The 19453-nt window shown below is 40.3% G+C and overlaps 1 protein-coding gene across 2 annotated transcripts in view; it reads right to left on the minus strand.

Moving 5' to 3' along the window:
* ADAM19 (ADAM metallopeptidase domain 19) overlaps nucleotides 1-7721 on the minus strand; it is an 80358-nt gene extending 72637 nt beyond the window's left edge. Inside the window, exons 1-3 of one of the 2 annotated variants that reach the window (XM_036096237.2) lie at nucleotides 7559-7720; nucleotides 4797-4882; nucleotides 445-515 (exon numbers count right to left, since the gene is read on the minus strand). In XM_036096237.2, coding sequence (XP_035952130.1) covers nucleotides 445-515; nucleotides 4797-4882; nucleotides 7559-7625 — 224 coding nt within the window. In that variant the 5' untranslated portion in view covers nucleotides 7626-7720. Of the gene's footprint in view, nucleotides 1-444; nucleotides 516-4796; nucleotides 4883-7558 lie in introns of both variants that reach the window. The other variant, XM_036096236.2, reaches the window with a different exon arrangement.
* Between the last annotated feature and the right edge of the window lie 11732 nt (nucleotides 7722-19453).

Below are 19453 nucleotides of genomic sequence, written 5' to 3' on the forward strand. Positions count from 1 at the left end.
GTTTGAGGCACCAAATCCCACAACACTCCGCCCTGCCTCTCTCTCTGCTTTCTGCTGTTTTCCTCTAATCTCCTTCACTTCCTGCCATGCGCTGTGCTGGAGCTAGTAAGTCAGCTGCCGAAGTCCTCCATTCCATCCCGCCCTTCGTCACATACACACACACACACACACACACACACACACACCCCTGTGTGCCTGCAGTGAACTCTAGGAGGCCCCGGAAATACAGCCAGAGGAAATTCAAGGAAGACATTAAACGGTCCAGTAATTTCACAGCAAGTCAAGAGATTGGGGATATGCTGTCTTTGCAAGACACTCCCCACAAAGGAACCAGATTGAGCGCTTGGTGATTTCACAAACTGCCTTCCAAAACAGTGGCACCTGCATCCGGCGTTGACATGGAAGTGAATTGTTTCATTATGGATAAATGAGGAGTCCACTTACTCATTCTTCTCCAGGTCCAAGATGAATTCTTGCCCCTCGGCCGTTACCCTGAGCTCAGCTTTGAGTGGATGCTAGAAGCAACAACAAAAGAATGTCAGTTCCTAAAAGCAGGGGACAAGGCTCCCAGGAACAGGCACAGGATCTAGCACAGTGCTCTGACATTGATCCACAGGAAGTGAATGAGAAAGGGTCAATTGCATTTCCAGCCCAAACATGAAATGACTTCAGCCCCCAAAGGACCCTGTTCCCCTCCCCCACCTGCCTCCTCCTCACACACAAAGGAAAGAAACTCCAAGCTGAAATGTGATGTAAGTGCTTCCATGCAGGTCTGGTCAAGGCAAACACTCGACAACACGATCTTCGACAGTAAATTTTCTGTGCAGTCAGATCTGGATTCAAGGGCTAGCTCTCACACTGCAGTTGTGTGAACCTGGGCACGTTACTGAAGCTCCCTACAACTCAGTTTCCTTATTTGTAAAACAGATAGTAACAGTCAGCCTTATGGGAATCTTGTAGCAATTAAGCGACATAGTATATGTAAATAATGTCACAGAGCCTGGCACAGAGAAAACCGCTGATACTTGCTGTCTATTATCGAAAATACCAGGAGAACCCTCTTCCGAGTGAGTTCGTATTTTATTTCATTTTGTCTCTCAGTTTGGATACTCCCCCAACCATTTCAGAGGAGACAACTAGGAGAAACTCCAACTGAAGTTTTGTAGGTCCAAAAGAAGGTACATTTTAAAAACACAAGAGAAAAACTTACAGATGGCCAAATGAGCAGGATACCCAGAAGAGATCATTTAAGTTATCATACAAATGGCCAATAAGCATGAAAAACATGTTCAGCATCACTGGTAACTGCTCTCCACCAAAAAGCAAAATTTTTTAGATACCTTTAAAAAAAAAATCACAGTGACAGAGATTTTTTAAAACCCATAAATCACAATGAGCATACTGAAAAATAGGCACTCTCAGACCCTACCAGTAAGAATTTAAATAGATACCAACTCAGTGGAAAATAATTTGACAGATGGACCAAGAGTTTTTAAATGTTTAGACCGTCTGACTCTAACACAAAACTCTACCTGAAGAGAACAAAGAGAAACACAGGCAAAGGTTTATACACAGGGATGCTCATTACTTATAATAATGACTAATGAAATATAACTTGAATGTCTAAAAATAGAAGAATAAATAAATGATGATCAATCATATGACAAAACACTCAATAGTCATTAAAAATGATGACTTTAAATAATTTTTAAACTATCAAGAAAGTATACATGATAATTATTAAGCACACGAAGGCTCAAAACAACACTGTATATTTTATTTAAATATACTTTTGTAGAAAGAAATAAATCAAAAAGTCACCATAGTGACCTCTCAGCAGTAGGACCATGGTTGATTTTATTTTCTTTGTGCATCTTTCCATGTTTTTAGAATTGCTTTTATATTTTAAAATAGAAAGGGATTTCCATCTCTTTTTACCTTATTATTGTGGAAAATTATGCAACTAATGAATCGTTGAACACTACAACAAAAACCTGATCAAGGTCAGAGCACTGTGCTAGAAGAGTGAGTAAGTGGACTCCTCATGTACCATATGCTGGCTAACTGAATATAATAAAAAAAATAAAAATTAAAAAAAATTTTTTTAATTTTAAAAAAAGAAGGAAAAAAAAATTCAAGTCATAATAAACTTCCATGCTTCAACAATTCAACTTAAGGTGGTTGAACTTATTTCGAAGGGAAAAGTTATTTATTTGAAATGAGATATTTACATATTTAAGCATATTAAAAACAGGATCTCTAAATACATGTTCTCTAACTTGGGACCAAGGAACTGATAAACTCCTGAAGTTGACCCCAAAGCTTAGTTTCAGCATCAGAGAAAGTGGGCCCACTGCTTTGCCACGTCTGGTTGTAGGGGCCTTCCTCTTCTAAGCACACTCCGCTTTTTATCTGCCCCAAACTGCACTTCCCTTTAGGGTCCTAGGCACTGGGCATCCCTGAGCTATTCAGGCCACCAAGGGCTCCGATGAGCTCAGTATTGCATTCTGATCCAGGAAGCTTGGGCAACCCTGTCCTTTGCTATTTTTGTACTAATTCATCCTATTGACTTCTCTTAAAAAGGGACATTTCAAAACCATGGGGAGAGGAAGTTAGGTGGTTGTTTGCCCAATAACTTTCACTAAGGGATCCACATCTCTGTTTCTGATGCCCTGATTCAGCTCTGATAACACCTATTCTGGTTGCTGATCCTTTGCCACTTTACCCTGGGATATTCCAGAACAAGGACCCTGTCCAGTGACATTAAGCATCAGGGACATAGTCCCAAGTGGGCATCTGAGGAAAAGTACACAGCAACAGAGCTGTAGCAATTCCCTTATTCAAGGAGTAGATGTCCACGTGACAGTCCACACAAAAAGGGAAAGTTGACACAAATCAAAGCACTGTCACCTCTCCTCCAAAGAGACACAAGCTGCAACCTGAGTACAAATATTTACAAGTGGGTAATCCAAAAATATTTCTTTCTGGTGTGGAAGACGCTCAGACACTGATATTTAAAATATGTTGTCACTTGTTTCCAAGGGACACTTCAAGCAAAACAATGAAATGGCTCTATCAGGATCTATGCATCTTCCCTGTTGACTTTTCCCTTGCAACCCCACTCTGTGCTAGGAAGGGGCAACATCACCTCTCCTAGGAGGTGGAGGGAGTCGACCTACTGGTTATCCTTCCCACAGGGAAAGGTTAAAATTCCTTTCCCTTTAAGGGTAGATTAAATAGATCTTCAGCTTCACAGGGTATCAGAAATCTGTCCTATATATGTGCACTGCCCCCCTTAAGATCTAGTACAATACTTATTATTCAGTGACTGTTCAATTAATCTTTGATGAATGAATTAATTACATAAATGAGAATAAGAGGCCTGACTGAAACCTACCTTCTACTCTGTCTCTGACATTCATTCATTCGTTCATTCAACAAATACTTATGGCACCAGGCACTGTGCTGACTCTTCCTACAAAATACAATGACCCAGATTCTGGGCAGACAATGGCTAGGAATAGAGACAGGATCTGGAGCTCCACTTTGCTTCTCAGGGCCTTCCTGAGGATGCCGGGCATCCCACATCTGTAAGGAACAAAGAACCTCTACAGAAAGTATCGGAGCCATTCCTCGAGCAATAATAGATATGTTGGACTATCCAAGATCCTAATTTTTAAAAATAACCTTCTCTAGGAAGGCATCCATCAATCTGTCCAGATTTTTCCTGAAGCTATTTTCAGCCTTTCCTACTTTTTGATGAAATGAGGTTCATGCATTTATTGTCTTTAGGATAAAATGTTACTTACTTTCATTTCTCCCAAATTTGTTACTGGAAGTTCCCTTAATAAATTCAAATTGAAGCATTTTGGACATGTGTGTATTACCCTAGCCGTAACTTCAAGGATTCCAGGCATTTCTCCTCTCCATTTACCTTTCCACAAAGTCTGAAATCTTCCCTGACAAAGCTCTCTCTCCATTCTCTTCTACTATAATCTTGCTTTTTTATATGCTGCCCAATAAATCATAGACCCTTTGAGCCCCAAAGGACCTTATTAACTATCGCTTCTCCCCAGCCCTCTCTATTCCTATCCCTTCGAAGCCCTATTTTATAAATGAGGAATCTGAAGTTCAGAAAGTAGAAGGTCCCATAGCTGGTTACTGGCACACAGCAACTGTCTTCCTTTCTAGCTCTTTCATGTCTCACTTGAAATGTAAAGACCAGAACCACAAAGAATACCCTGGATGTCCAGGTCCTCTTTGCAGAACAGGATAATGTTTTCTGTCTTATTCCCAATCCCCTTGATAAAGCCTGTGCATTTTGCTGGTGTCATGGCCCAAAGAGCCTATTGCATTTTAAGATATATCCCCGAGTAGTAGATTCCTCCCTTGTCTCTTAAAAATAGCTTGAATTATTATTTTTCTCTCCAAGTACATTATCTCGTCAATAAAGTAAAGCATGTATTATATAGAGCAAAAATAACAGTGACAATATTTAATCAATTCCATTTGAGAGCTGGTGATTTTTGTGACACATATTTGCACTTAGCTTGTGTCAGCATTAATAATTTTCATTTCCTCAACTAATAGCATTTGGAAGTGTTCTAGAAGTTTGTCACACAATGAAGGAAAGTCCCGTCTGGGATTTTCAAAACCAATGCACAGAGAGGATAGAGTAGGCCAGAAACAGAACTAACAGCAATGACGCTTCCAGGAAAGTTGAGAAGGTGGCCCCACATCTCACAGAATGGACTTGTCAGCTCCTGGCTCTGAAAATGAAATATTTTGTGTCTTACCTTTTCTTTTGTGGGGCTTTCTGCAGTCTTCCACTGAGGTATTATTCGTTCATGCTGTAGCTGGGCGCTGCCTTCCCCATTTCCTCCTGCCAATACAGGATGCACAACCATTGGAATTCCAGAACTCTGCACCCTAGCTAAGCTAGGCATGCACCGCCAATGGGAAAAAACCCCTTATTGGGTCATTAGAAGAACACCTGCTGGGAGGCCAGGCTCTTGGCACTTACTATAGGTCAGGCACTCTGCTAGTTTTTGGCCATATAGTGGTAAACAGGGATAACAAGGTCTCTGTAGTCCTCACAGTTTACCTTCTAGAGGTGGGAGATGCACAATACACAAATATTCTCAAATGGTCTAATAGGGTCATAGAATAAAGAGACACTGAAGAGGAGGTGTCTATTTTAGACAGGATGTTTAGCAAAGATGGCATTTGAGACCTGAGAGACCGGAAGAAGGCAGCCATTAAAAGATCTGGGGGAAGAGTGCCCCAGGGAGAAAGACCAGCAAATGCAGTGATCCTGCCTGAGCAGAAGGTGACTTGGCCCATTTAAGGAATAAGCAGAAGGTAGACGTGGCTAGAATCTAGTAAATGAGCAGGGAAGGTGGTAGGAGACATGGGTCTGAGATCACAGAGGCCATGGCAAGTGTCTGGATTTTATTATAAATAGACTTGGAAGGCACTGGAGGGTTTAGACACAGAGCAATATGGTCTGTAGTTGGTTTTTAAAAGATTATTCTGCCTGCTGGGTGGAGATGGGGGGTATAATGGGGGAGGGGGTGGGCATAAGAATAGAAGCAAGAAGGCAAGGCTGGAGACCTGGTGAGAGATGATGGTGGCTCAGACTAAAATGAGCTCAGTAGAGAGGAATGAAGTGGTCAGATTCTGGGTATGTTCTGGAAGTCAGGCCCATGGGTTTTTCCCCCTGAGCTTCAGTTTGCTCATCTGTAATATGAAGACAATGATACCGGCCTGCCTATCTCACAGCAGTACTGGGGAGAGTCACCATGAAACTGCTCCTACATCCACAAAGCATCATCACATTACCCTGAGCTTCCTAGTGGCAAGTTTACGTTTGTAGATCACTTCCTACTTTCCAAATCACTATCACCCCTCGGTTCCCCTTCATCCTCAAGACAAGATACGCAGCAGGATTTCTATTTTCCAAGAAAGGTGAGCTGCAACAAGTCTTTCCTTGTTCTAGGTACCACCGACCTCAAACACTTTTTGCAGATAACCTTAATAAAGTGGTATTTCCCCAAGACCTAGATAAATTGGTCTCCACAGGAAGGGGCCAAATCCACAGGGCTCCTGGGGTGGGGGTGAGGACTCCAGAATCTATTCTTTGTAAACCAACCACATCGATCACATAGAATACAATGAGTGGTATGAAAGCTGGCTACAGTTGTGCTGGTAGAGTGGCAGGATTATGAGTGATTGATGTTCCTTTCAGATTACTGATATAATGTATTCTCAATCAAAATATATCTGAAAAATAATCTCACTAGACAAGCATTAGTTTCATAGTACTGGTAAAAATCAGAAGCAATGCATTCATTTATTCATAATGTGTTTTCTGAATGCTTAACTATCTACCAAGTACTATGCTAGGTACTTGATATTCCTGGGGGGACCAGAGAGGCATATCCCTGCTCTGGTGGCTCTGATAAGTCTAGATTCTTTGCAACAAACAGGAATTATATGATATTTAATGGAATGTTTAAAGGAATGAAATTATCTTTATGATTGCAAAAAAAAAAAAAATACTGAAAGCAAGGCTAAATAAGAGAGAAACAGAGTACATCTTAAGAAAAATTGTTCAAAACTTGCAAATGAGGCAAAAAGCAAGCAGGATGCCCTTTCAATGTCACACTGGAGCGTTGTTTAACAGGCCCTCCCATAGATCACCACATTTTTCTAGGGGAATGCACCTTGGTTTGACTTTTTTAATTTACAACAAATTAAAAAAAACATACTGTGTGAAGTTACATGTTAACTGTAGATTTTTGTCTGGTAGAGATGCAAACAACTTCGGTATGGTAGAGAGAGAACTAAGAATTAAGGTTGGTTGACCCTATGGGGGCATTGACCACTTTTGTATCTGTCCCAGTGCACGACTTCAACATTTTCTCTGATGCTTGTACCATCCGTTCCTCTCATGCTTTGAACCAGCTTTACCATTCTACTCACCGCCTCATTAATGAATTGAAGGAATCTCTGCTACCCATTCATCCTATATTTGTATGAGTCATGTTTTTAACTTTTTGAAAATTACACTTCTGCGATTTCTTGATGTAATCTACAGCCATTAAAAGCATGTTTTTGGAGAATGTAACGATGTGGGCTCATAATGTGAAGTGGAGAATGCAAGGCACAAAACTGTACATATGGTATGGTTCCAATTTTATCAATATATATTTATAGGAACACACACACAAAGACTGGAGAGAAGAGGAGAGACTAGGAAAGCAGCGGGAAGAGAAGCCAAAAGCAGAAAAACAGTGGAAAAAGAGAACGAGGGCGAGGGAGGCAAGCCAGGGAGGGGACCGGCTGTTTTCCGCCTGCTCTGGGTCTCCCGGACCCCCACCACCTCCCGGGGCGCACAACGTGGGAACAAAGCCCGGGCTCCCAGGCTGGGGGACCTCGGGGAAGCAGCCCCGCGGAGTTGCAGGGGGCGACTCCCAGGTCCTCGGGCCACCCAGCCCACCCGCCTCCATCCTCCCCCAGCCTCCCCCCCACCCCCCCCACGCGCCCAGCCACTTACTTCTGGTCCACCCCGGCAGGGCGAGCGCCAGCAGGCAGAGCCGGACGGCGCCCACGCCCCCGGGCATGGTGGCAGCCGCCCCTCGCGCGCTCCGCGTTCACAAGCACGCGGCCATGCCAGCCCCCCGGCCAGGCGGCGGCGCGTCTGGAACCCACTGCTCGCCCAGCGCCTCCCAACCCCGCTCCCAGCCATCGGCAGCGACGCTCCGCCCTCAGCTCCGCAGGGCTCCGCCGCGGGGTGGAGGAGGGGACGCGCCCGCCCGGAGGGGAGGCGGGGCGGGAGGGACGGCCGGGAAGGAGCCCGGGGGGACCCCTGGGAGCCGGGTCGGCTCAGGTGATGGGGAGCAGCGGAGGGAGAGTCCGAGCCCACGGAGGGGCCGGCTTCACGGTGGGCGCGGCCTGGGGAGGGTCGGGGGCTCGGGCTTCTAGGAGTTAAACTGGACCCCTCTCTGCACAGGGGCCCGTTTCCTCTGTCCCGCACTATGCTAGACGTCTTGGGTGACACCCAGAGGCTACTCACCCAGCACCGTGCCCCCGAGGCCGCTACGCGTGGAAGCAGGCTCTGAAAGAGTTAACCGAACCACCAGGCACAAAAAACTAAGTGCTATATGGAGTTGTTTTCTTAGCAGGACACAAATCAAGGAGCCATTCCTCTGACTGGGAGGAGGAGGGTAGTGGAGAGAGGGTTCCCAGGGGAGAAGACATCTGAGCTCTGAGAGAGGAAGAGAAATGGAGCACCAGACAGAGAAAACGGAGTAGACAAATACACTAGGGCAGGAAAGCCCACGGGCTGTATTGGGGGAAAAACAGAATTAGGTATAGCTAGGATTTAGGGCTTTGGAGGGAAATGAAGGGATATGAGGCCTGAAAATAATCATAAGGACCTTACTTACTGAGGACTTACTATCTGCTAGAATAAAAAAAAAAAAAAAAGGTAACTAAGACAGATACAGCCCTTTCTAAGTGCCAGAAACTGTGCTCGGTGCTTTGCATAAATTAAGTTAATTAATTAATTAATTAATCTAGGAAAAGAACCACCTTTATTGTCCTTTAAAATGTGCCGGGGACTCTGGATACATCATCTATTAATTAGCCCAGTAATCCCTGGGGTTATCCTGTTTTGGAGATGAGAAAACCAAACCTGAGGGGCTAAGTAATTTGTGCAAGGTCACGCAACTAATGTCAGAGTCTGGATTCAAGCCCACATCTGTCTAACTCCAGAGTCTGATGCAGCACACTTTTATTTTACAGACGGATAATGATAATCATCAGAGAGAAGTGGCTTGCCTAAGATCCCTTAGCAAGTTTTGGCAAAGCCTGGTTCTAGAAACCAAGCCTCAGACCTCTTGTTATCTGTTCCTTTCGCTGAGCCTCTTTCTTCAAACCCAGGTTTGCACAACTCAACAAAATACTGTGTATTGGGAAGGACAAGACACTCCTGAAAATGATGAGTAGGTAGGTGGGTCTGTCAAAACCACTGGGCACCCATGGGATAAATAAAAGATATGGTCTTGCCATTGGTGTATTTAGAGGCTGTATTAGTCTGCTTGAGCTGCCATAACAAAATACTGCAGACTGGGTGGCTTAAACAATGAAACTTGTTTTTTCACAGTTCTGGAGGCCAGAAGTGCAAGATCAAGGTGTTAGCCTGGTGGTTTTCTGGTAAGCCCTCTCTTCCTGGCATGCAGTCGTCCACCTTCCCACTGAGTCCTCACGTGGCATCTTCTGTGCTTGTATGGAGATAGCAAGCTCTTCTCTTTTCCCCTCCTTATAAGGACACTAATTCCATCAGGTCAGAGCCCCACGCTTATGATGTCATTTAATCTTTATTACCTTTGTATAGGCCCCATCTCCAAAAACAGCCACCCTGGGGGTTAGGGCTCCAACATGTGAATTTGAGGGAGACACAGTCCATAACATTTTCCTTTGACCCCCACCCCCCCAAAATTCATGTGCTCATTGTACAGAAAATACATTCACACTATCCCAACACCCCCAAAAGTCTTAACCCATTTTAGCATCAATTCCAAGTCCAAAGTCCCATCTAAATATCACCTAAATCAGATATGGATGAAACTCCAAGTATGATTTATCCTGAGACAGAATTCCTCTCCACCTGGACACCAGACAACTTATGTGCTTTCAAAATACCGTATAGGATAGACATTCCCATACCAAGAGGGAGAAATCAGAAAGAGGAAAGGGGTGACAGGTCCCAGACAAATCCAAAACCTAGCAAGGCAAACTCCACCAAATCTTAAAGCTCTAGAATAATCCTGTAGCTGAATGTTATGCTGTCCGGGCCCACGTGTGCAGTGGTGTCATCCCCACTGTCCTAGGCAGTGGCCCTACCTCCTCGACTCTGGGCAGCAGTCCCACACCTGTGGCTTTTTGCTGCAGCCCTGCATCTGAAGCACAAGGCAGGGATGGCCCAACTCTCTACCCTCTGAACCTGAGAAGGAAATAGCCTTGCCCTCTGGGCTGAGTGCCCTAGGCATATAGTGGGAATGGCAGTCCTGATGATCTCTGAATCACCTTCAGGGTCATTCTTCCCTTCTCTTGAAAGATAAAGCATATTCACAGCCAAATAGCTCAGCTGTCCTGTCCTGTAGAATCCCAGAACTCCAATAGCCTTCCTTATTTTGTCCCTTCTCTGTTCCCTTTGGTCCAAACTGGTTGTGTCTCTTGCTGGTATAAATCCCATCTCTATTCCTGGTTTCTGCTGAGATGTCTGATGAACTGCATGGGTGACCTCCTTATAGAGTGCTTGGCCAGGCACACCCTTGGTGTTCTCCCTAAAACATGCATTCTTGGTTTTTTTGCCACATGGGTGGGCTGAGAATTTTCCAAATCTTCAAACTCTGGTTCCTTTTTGCTTAGCAGTCCCTTCCATTTATCTCTCTCCTCTCATGTTTTATTATAAACCACAAGGAAAAACCAGGCCACACCTTCAAAACTTTGCTTAGAAATCTCTTTAGCTAAATATCAAAGTTCATCACTTGCAACTAGAAGGGGCCGGCTTCACGTGACTACAACAAAACACTACAACACGATTCAGCCAAGTTCTTTGCCACTTCACGATTAGGATCACCTTTCTGCCAATTTCCATTTCCATCTTCTGCATTTCCATGTTCTGAGGCCTCACCAGAATCACCTTTAACGTTCACAGTTCTACCAACATTCTGTCCATGATGATATGAGTCTTCTCTAAAATAATAGGTGCTTTCTTTAACAGTTCTTCTCTTTTCTTCCTCAGCCCTCACTAGAACTATCTTTAACAGTCAATTTCTACCAACAGTCCCTTTAAGGCAACCTAGGTGTTTTTTCTAGCATGCACCCCAAAGCTTATCCAGCCTCTGCCTATTACCCAGTTCCAAAGACACCTCCACATTTTTAGGCATTTGTTACAGCAACAACACCCCCCGCCCCACAACCACCCCACCAACTTCTTGGTGCCGAAATCTGTATTAGTCTTCTAGGGCTGCCATTAACGGAATACCACAGACTGGGTGCTTAAACAACAGAAATTTATTTTCTCACAGTTCTGGAGGCTGGAAGTCCAAGATCAAGGTGTTGGCAGGGTTGATTTCTGGTGAGACCTCTCTTCCTGGCTTGTAGACAGCCACCTTCTGCTGTGTCCTCCTGTGGCCTTTTCTCTGTGTGTGTGCAGAGAGAGAGAAAGAGCTCTGGTCTTCCTCTTCTTATAAGGACACTAATCCTGCCAGATCAGGGCCCCATCCTATGACTTCATTTAATCTTTTTTACCTCCTTATAGGCCCTGTCTCTCAATATAGTCACATTGCAGGTTAGGGCTTCAACATATGGATGGGGGGTGCAGGTTGGGGGAAGACATAATTCACTCCATAACAGGGGCTTTTGCCTTAGAACCACGAGACTAGAATTCTAGTCCCAGCTCTCTCCAACTAGCTCTGTGACTTTGGGTAATTCACTTCTTTCTGGGCCTGAGTTTCTAACCAATGACCTACCAATGGTAATGGCTATCCCAACCCATTTCACCCAGGAGCTATGAGAAGCTGTTGAGATAATGGCAGTGAAAATGCTCTGCCTGGTGAAAAACACAGGTGCCAAGCCTCACCGATTCTATGGACAATATACTTGCAAAAGGCATACAAACTCCATACATGAAATTTGCTTCCATTTGGTGGCACTCAGTGATCAATATTTAATCAGCATGTGCTCCTAAAAATTGGGAAGTAGCTCACAAGAGAAAAAGTCACGTGGTTACTGCACTGACCAAGTACTGAGAAAGTTCCCAGATCTGTCTCTCATCCACCCCCCTCCATACTTATACACAGAAACAAACATACAACTTTTGACCCCATAGAAGCCTTTCCATTTGTTTGTAAAGAATGTGTTTGTTGTTTTTAAAGAATACTACATCTCACTGTAATCTTTAAAATATTCTTGACATTTAACCTAGTAATTACATTTCTGGGAAACTATCCTAAAAAAATAACCTACAAGATTTATGGACCAGAATGTTAATAGTGGTGTTATTTATAATATTGGAAACAACCTAAATATCCAACTGTGAAGGAACAGTTAATAAATTGTAGAATATCTATATGATGGATTATTATATATCCATTTAAAATAATGTTTATGAAGAGTTCATGCTCTGATGTTAAGTGAAAAAAAGCAGGGTCCAAAATTACATTTAAGTATGATCTCAGCTATATAAATAAAAGATATTTTTTTTAAATACTAGAAGGAAATGTGCCAAAATGCTAGCAATATTTACCTCTGGGTTGTGAGACTATGGATGGATGAAGATTTTTTCGTTTAATTTGGTTTCTTGGGTTTTGTTTGTTTGTTTGTTTTGCTTCTTCCATATTTTATAATAATTACCTATTACTTTTGTAATAGGGGTGGGTGGGTAAATAGCAAGCACAGGAAAGGATCACAAGAGGAATAATGGTTTGCCCTGGTGTCTTACACAGAGAGTTTTGCATGCTTGAGTCTCTCCTCTGATATTAAGGAAACTGAGGTAGAGTTAGAACAACCAGTTCCAAATTTGGGGAGTTTAGGTAACCCAGGTCAGTGTTCCTCTCTAGCTACAGTATACTGTCATGGTTAGGAGGTGACCATCATAACAGGGTTTAAATCTCTTTGTGATCCTTTACAGTTGAGTGACCATGGGTAAATAAACTTTTCTATGATGGCTCCTAGTTCATAGGGTTTTTGTGAGGCTTAAATGGGTGCTTAGAATAACATCTCTCACAAAGTAAGCAGTCAATAAATGCTAGCTTTTATTATCCTCATTCTACTGCTATTAAGTGCAGGGGTAAGGAGTGTATTCCTAATGCTTAGTTTGTCCTTTTAATTGTGTAATGTGTGAAGAGTCTAATTATATACTGGTTCTTTAATTATTATCAAAGATAATGATCATGTTATACTGTAATTTTGTTTTCCTTACCCCACTCCCACTACATTGTGAGCCCTTTGTGAATAGGAGGTGCACCTGATTCTTCTCTCATCCCCCCAGTATTTGGAAGGCACAATAAATGTTTAATTAAATAAATCATAAATTAAATAATTAATGATTATTATTTCATTCTGGCTCAGCACACTTCCAAGTTGCTCTTAGGAGAATTGTCTCCATTGGCCCTTACTATGGTAATAATGTTAACCCAGTGATAATTTTGCTTTGTAAACCATTTTCCCAGAAACTAGCTCTTTTTTAAAAGTCTGGTTTATTTGAGTCTAATTTACATACGTTAACATTCTCTATTTTTTTAGTGTACACAACTATGAGTTTTGACAAATACATACAATCAAATCACCACTTCCACAATAAGGATCACTCCAAAAACTTCCCTCCAGTTTCCTGTCACTCACAATCACTAGCAATTACTGATTTGTTTTATGTCCCTATAGCATTGCCTTTTCCAGAACATCATATAAATGAAACTATTCAGAATTTAGCTTGAGTCTGGCTTCTTTCATTCAGTAAAATGTATTTAAGATTCATCCATGTTGTTGCATGTATCAGGAGTTCCCATCTTTTTATTATTCAGTAGTATTCCATTGTGTGAATGTACCAGTTATTTTATCCATTCACCAGTTTAAGGACATTGGGTGTTTCCAGTTTTTGACAATTATGAATAAAGTCACTATAAATATTCAAGTTTGATGTGAACATAAGTTTTCATTTCTCTAGGGTAAATAATTAGGAGTTAACCTGCTAGGTCTTGTCATTAAATATATGTTTCACTTCACAAGAAACTACAAAAAGTATATTTTTCAAAGTGGTTGTACAGTTTTGCATTTCCACCAGCAACATATGAGAGTCCCAGATGTTCTGCATCCTCGTCAGAACTTGGTATCATCAGTTCTTTCAATTTTAGCCATTCTAATAGATGTGTATTTTCCCAGCAACATTCTTGCAATTCAAATACTCTATGATGGAGCAAGGTTAGGATTATTGGATCCATTCTGACAGAAGGAATTAAAGCCTAAAGAGGTCTTTTACTTGAGTCCCTTGGTTATGTTCCAGATTTTAGTCTTTAGTTCCTTTTTTAGCCCCAGTAATCCACAAGAGAAGCAAATCCCCCCAACCCCTGGGGAAACCCATAAAACTCTTGGAATCACTCATTCGACAGCATTTCTTGAGCGCTTATTATGTGCCTAGCATTTTTTAGAATCTACAAATACAAAGATCTTATTATGTGCCTAGCATTTTTTAGAATCTACAAATACAAAGATTTCTAAGACAAGGTCTCCACTATAATAATTAGGGTAGGGGAAGGTGAGGGAAAAGAGAGATGGGAGTAGGAACTGACAAGTAAATGAAATGACAGTTACAGAGCATGATCAAGTTTCTTGATGTATGTCTTGGGTTCTTTGATTTCTCAACAACAGGTACCGTCCCTGGGATTGTGGATAAAAATAATAATAATCATGATCATGTATTGAGCACCTCAAATGGTAGCAAGCCCAGTGCCTATATTTTCTCATTTAGTGCCCATAATAGTCCCATAAAAGATATAAGGTCAAGCCATATGGAATTGTTGATTTTGTAGGTCAGAAAGGGTCAAACTTTGGCAATGTAATATGTCCACCTAATAATAATAGTTATAATTGATTGCACAATGCTTACAATGTGCCATGTGCCGAGTGCATCATCACATTTTATCCTAGGACAACCCTCCACCACAGGTACTACTGATATTCCTACTTTGAAGCTAGAGGTGGGTGGCAATGGAAGCATGCTCATGCACTTGCTAGGTTGGAGACAAAGCCCAAATTCAAACTGAAATATGAGGAACTTCAGAGCCACTGAACCCATTAGGGTCTGTAACCACTATGTTACTCTGGTATTATTAAAGCACACTGAGGCTTGAAGAGGTGAAGTTGCCTGAGGTGTCTGTGGGATCTACCATGCCCCAGTTCACAGGGCACCCCAGCTTCAAAATTTTTTCTCATCTCCTCCTTGTCACTCTGGAAATTGGGCTGAATTCAGGCCATTCTCAGAAGCACAGTGGGGTGGTATCTCCACAGCTGGCAGAATAGCCAGGAGAGGGGTTTTGATATTTGTTTGCTACCACAGGACCCTAAAGGAAATATATTTTTCAAATTAACAAACTTTATTTTTTAGAGAAGTCTTAGGTTCACAACAAAATTGAACACAAAGTATAAAGAATTCACTATACTCCCCTTCCCCACACTTGCACAACCTATGTCACTATTGACATCCCCCACCAGAGTAGTACATTTTTATGATTGATGTAATGAGCCTACACTGACACATCATTATCCACCCAAAGTACATAGTCTACATTAGGGTTCACTTTTGGTGTTTTATACTTTACGGGTTTTGGCAAATGTGTAATGACATGTATCCACCATTATAAATATCACAGAGTAGTTTTGCTGCCTTAAAAATCCTTTGTGATCTGCCTATTCATCTCTCTCCCCAAACCCCAAACTGCCCATCACTGATCTTTTTACTGTCTCTCTAGTTTTGCCTTTTTTGGAGTGTCAAATAGTTGGAATCAAATGATATGTGGCCTTTTTAGATTAGCTTCTTTCACTTGGCACTATCCAGTTAAGGTTCCTCCATGTCTTTTCATAGCTTGATAGCTCCTTTCTTTTTATCACTGAATAATATTCCATTGTTTTGATGTACCAGAGTTTATTTATCTGAAGGACATCTTGGTTGCTTCCCAGTTTGGGCAATTATGAATAAATCTGCTATATATACCATGGGCAGATTTTTGTGTGGACATAGTTTGCAATTCATTTCCAGGAGCATGATTGTTAGATAGTTAGCATAGATTGTTAAAACTATGTTTAGTTTTAAAAATAAAAATTAATAAAAAATAGAAGAGTATGTTTAGTTTTGTAAGAAACTGTCAAACTGTCTTTCAAAGTGGCGGTACCATTTTGTATTCTTATTAGTAATGAATGAGAGTTCCTGTTGCTCCACACCATTGTCAACATTTGGTGTTGTCAGTGTTTTGGATTTTAGCTATTCTAATATGTGTGTAGTGGTATCTCATTTTAATTTGTAATTTCCTAACAAAATATGATGTCAAAAGTATTTTCATGTATTTATGTATGTATGTATGTATTTCATGTATTTATTTATTTTTCATGTATATATCTTCTTTGGTGAGGTATCTGTTAAAAATTTGGCCCATTTTTTAATAAAGCTGTTTGTTTTCTTATTGTTGATTTTAAGTGTTCTTTGTATACTTTGTTTTTTAAAAAAGATTTTATTTATCTGAGAGAGAGAGCACATGAGCAGGGGGAGAAGCAGAGGGAGAGGCAGGGGGAGATGGAGAAGCAAACTCCCCACTGAGCAGGGAGCCTGACATGAGGCTCGATCCCAGGATTCCGAGATCATGACCTGAGCGGAAGGCAGACGCTTAACCGACTGAGCCACTCAGGCACCCCTGTTTTGGATAATAGTCCTTTACCAAATGTCTTTTGCAAATATTGTCTGTGGCTTATCTTTCCATTCTAATGACATTGTCTTTCACAGAACAGAAGTTTTTCATTTTAATGAGGTGCAGCTTACCAATTATCTTTTTTCATGGATTGTGACTTTGGTCTTATACCTAAAAAGTCACTGCATACCCAAGGTCATCTAGGTTTTCTCCTATATTTCCCTCCAGGAGTTTTATAGTTTTGCATTTACATAGTCTGCGATCCATTTTTAGCTAATTTTTGTGAAGAATGTAAGGCTTTTGTCTAAATTCCCTTTTTTTTTTTTTTTTGTATGCGGTTGTCCAGTTGTTCCAGTGTCACTTGTGGAAAGGAAAAATCTTTGCTCCTTTGTCAAAAATCAGTCGATTACATTTATGTGGGTCTATTTCTGGGAACTTTATTCTGTTCCATTGGTCTACTTGTCTATTCTTTTGCCAATACCACACTGTCTTGATTAGTGTAGCTTTATAGTAAGTCTTGAAGTTGAGAAGTGTCCAACTTTGTTCTCCTTCAATATTGCTGAGATTTTGATAAGGATTGCTTTGAATCTATAGATTAAGTTGGGAGAACTGATATCTTGACAATAATGAATTTTCTATCCATGAGCATGGAATATCTCTCCATTTATTTAGTTCTTTGATTGCATTCATCAAAATTTATAGTTTTCCTTATATAGATCTTGTACATATTTTGTTAAATTTATGCCTAAGTATTTCATTTTAGGGGGTGCTAATATAAATGATGTTGCAGTTTAAATTTCAAATTCCACTTGGTCATTGCTAGTATATAGGAAAGTGATTGACTTTTGTATATTAACCTTGTATATTTTGCAACCTTGCAAAAACTACCTATTAGTTCCAGGAGCTTTTTTTTTTTTTTTTTTGGTCTACCTTTCAGATTTTTTACATAGATGGTTATATTCTCTGCAAATGAAAATAACTTCATTTTTTCTTCCCCAATCTGTACATCTTTTATTTTATTTTCTTATTGCATTAGCTAAAACTTCCAGTATGATATTGCATCCTTGCCTTGTACCTCATCTTATTGGAAAAGGTTCAAGTTTCTCACCATTAAGTATGTTAGCTGTAGGTTTTTTGTAGATAGTCTTTATCAAGTTAAGGAAATTCCCTTCTACTCCTAGTTTACTGAGGGTTTTTATCATGAATGGATGTTGGATTTTGTCAAATGCTTTTTCTGTATCTATTGATATGATCATGTGATTTTTCTTTTTTAGCCTGTTGATGTGACAGATTATAATAATAGATTTTTGAGTGTTGAACCAGTCTTGAATACTTGAGACAAACCCTACTTGATCGTTGTATATAATTCTCTTTGTACGTTGTTGGGTTCAATCTGCTAATATTTTTTTGAGAATTTTTACATCAATGTTCACGAGAGATTTTAATTTGTAGTTTTCTTTTCTTGTAATGTCTTTACCTGGTTTTGGCATAAGGGTAATGCTGGCCTCATATAATGAGTTAGGAAGTGTTCCTTCTGCTTCTATCTTCTGAAACAGATTGTAGAGAATTGGTATAATTTCATCCTTTAATGTTTAGTAGAATTTACCAGTGAATCCACGAGTCTGGTGCTTTCTGTTTTGGAAGGTTATTAATTATTGATTCAATTTCTTTAATGGATATAGGCCTATTCATTTTGTCTATTTGTTCTTGTGTCAATTTTGGCAAATTTGGTCTTTCAAGGAACTAGCCCATTTCATCTAGGTTATCAAATGCGTGGATATAGAGTTGTTCATAGTATTCCTTTATTATCTTTTTAATGTCCATAGGATCTGTACTGATGTCCCCTCTTTCATTTCTGATATTAGTAATCTGTGTCTCCTGTCTTCTTTTCATAGTTAACCTGGCTAGAGGCTTATTGATTTATTGATCTTTTCAAAGAACCAGCTTTTGGTTTAATTGACTTTCTATATCGATTTCTTGTTTTCAATTTCATTGATTTCTGCTCTAATTTTTATTATTTATTTTCTTCAGCTTACTCTGGATTTAATTTACTCTTCTTTTTCTAGTTTCATAAGATGGAAGCTTAAATTATTAACTTTTGATTTTTCTTCCCTCTAATATACACATTCAATAAATTTCCCTTTAATCACTATATTCACTGTATCTCACAAATTTGATGAGCTGTTTTTCATTTTCATTTAACCCAAAATAGTTTTAAATTTTTCTTGAGATTTCTTCTTTGACCCATCTGTTATTTAGAAGTGTACTGTTTAATCTTCATGTATTTTGAAATTTTCCATTTATCCTTTTGTTATTGCTTTCTAGTTTAATTTCACTGTGGTCTGAGCATTGACATAGTACGATCTCTATTCTTTGTAATTTGTTAAGGTGTGGTTTATGGCTCTGAATGTGGTCTGTAGTGAAGAATGTTCTATGTGATCTTGAGGAAAATATGTATTCTGCTATTGTTGGATAAACTAGTCTATGGACGTCAATTATATCTAGTTGATTGATGGTGTTGTTGAGTCCAACTATGTCCTTACTGATTTTCTGCCTGCTCACTCTGTCCATTTGTGATAGAGGGGTGTTGAAGTCTCCAACTATGATAGTGGTTCGTCTATTTCTCTTTGAAATTCTATTAATTTTTTCCTCACATACTTTGATGCTCTATTGTTAGGCACAAATACATTAAGGATTGTTATGTCTTCTTGGAATATTGACCCCTTTATCATTATGTAATGCTCTACTTTATCCCTAATAACTTTCCTTGCTTTGATATCCTCTCCCTCTGAACTTAACATAGATGCTCTTATTTTCATTTGAATAGTGTTGGCATGGTGTATTTTTTTGCATCCATTAACTTTTAATGAGTACATGTCTTTATATTTAAAGTGGGTTTCTTGTATACAACATATAATTGAGTCTTTTTTTATTCACTCTGACAATCTCTCTTTTTTTAATTGGTTCATTTGGACTATTGATAT

Source organism: Halichoerus grypus, chromosome 2, assembly GCF_964656455.1.
Source record: "Halichoerus grypus chromosome 2, mHalGry1.hap1.1, whole genome shotgun sequence".
Classification (NCBI taxonomy): Eukaryota; Metazoa; Chordata; class Mammalia; order Carnivora; family Phocidae; genus Halichoerus; species Halichoerus grypus.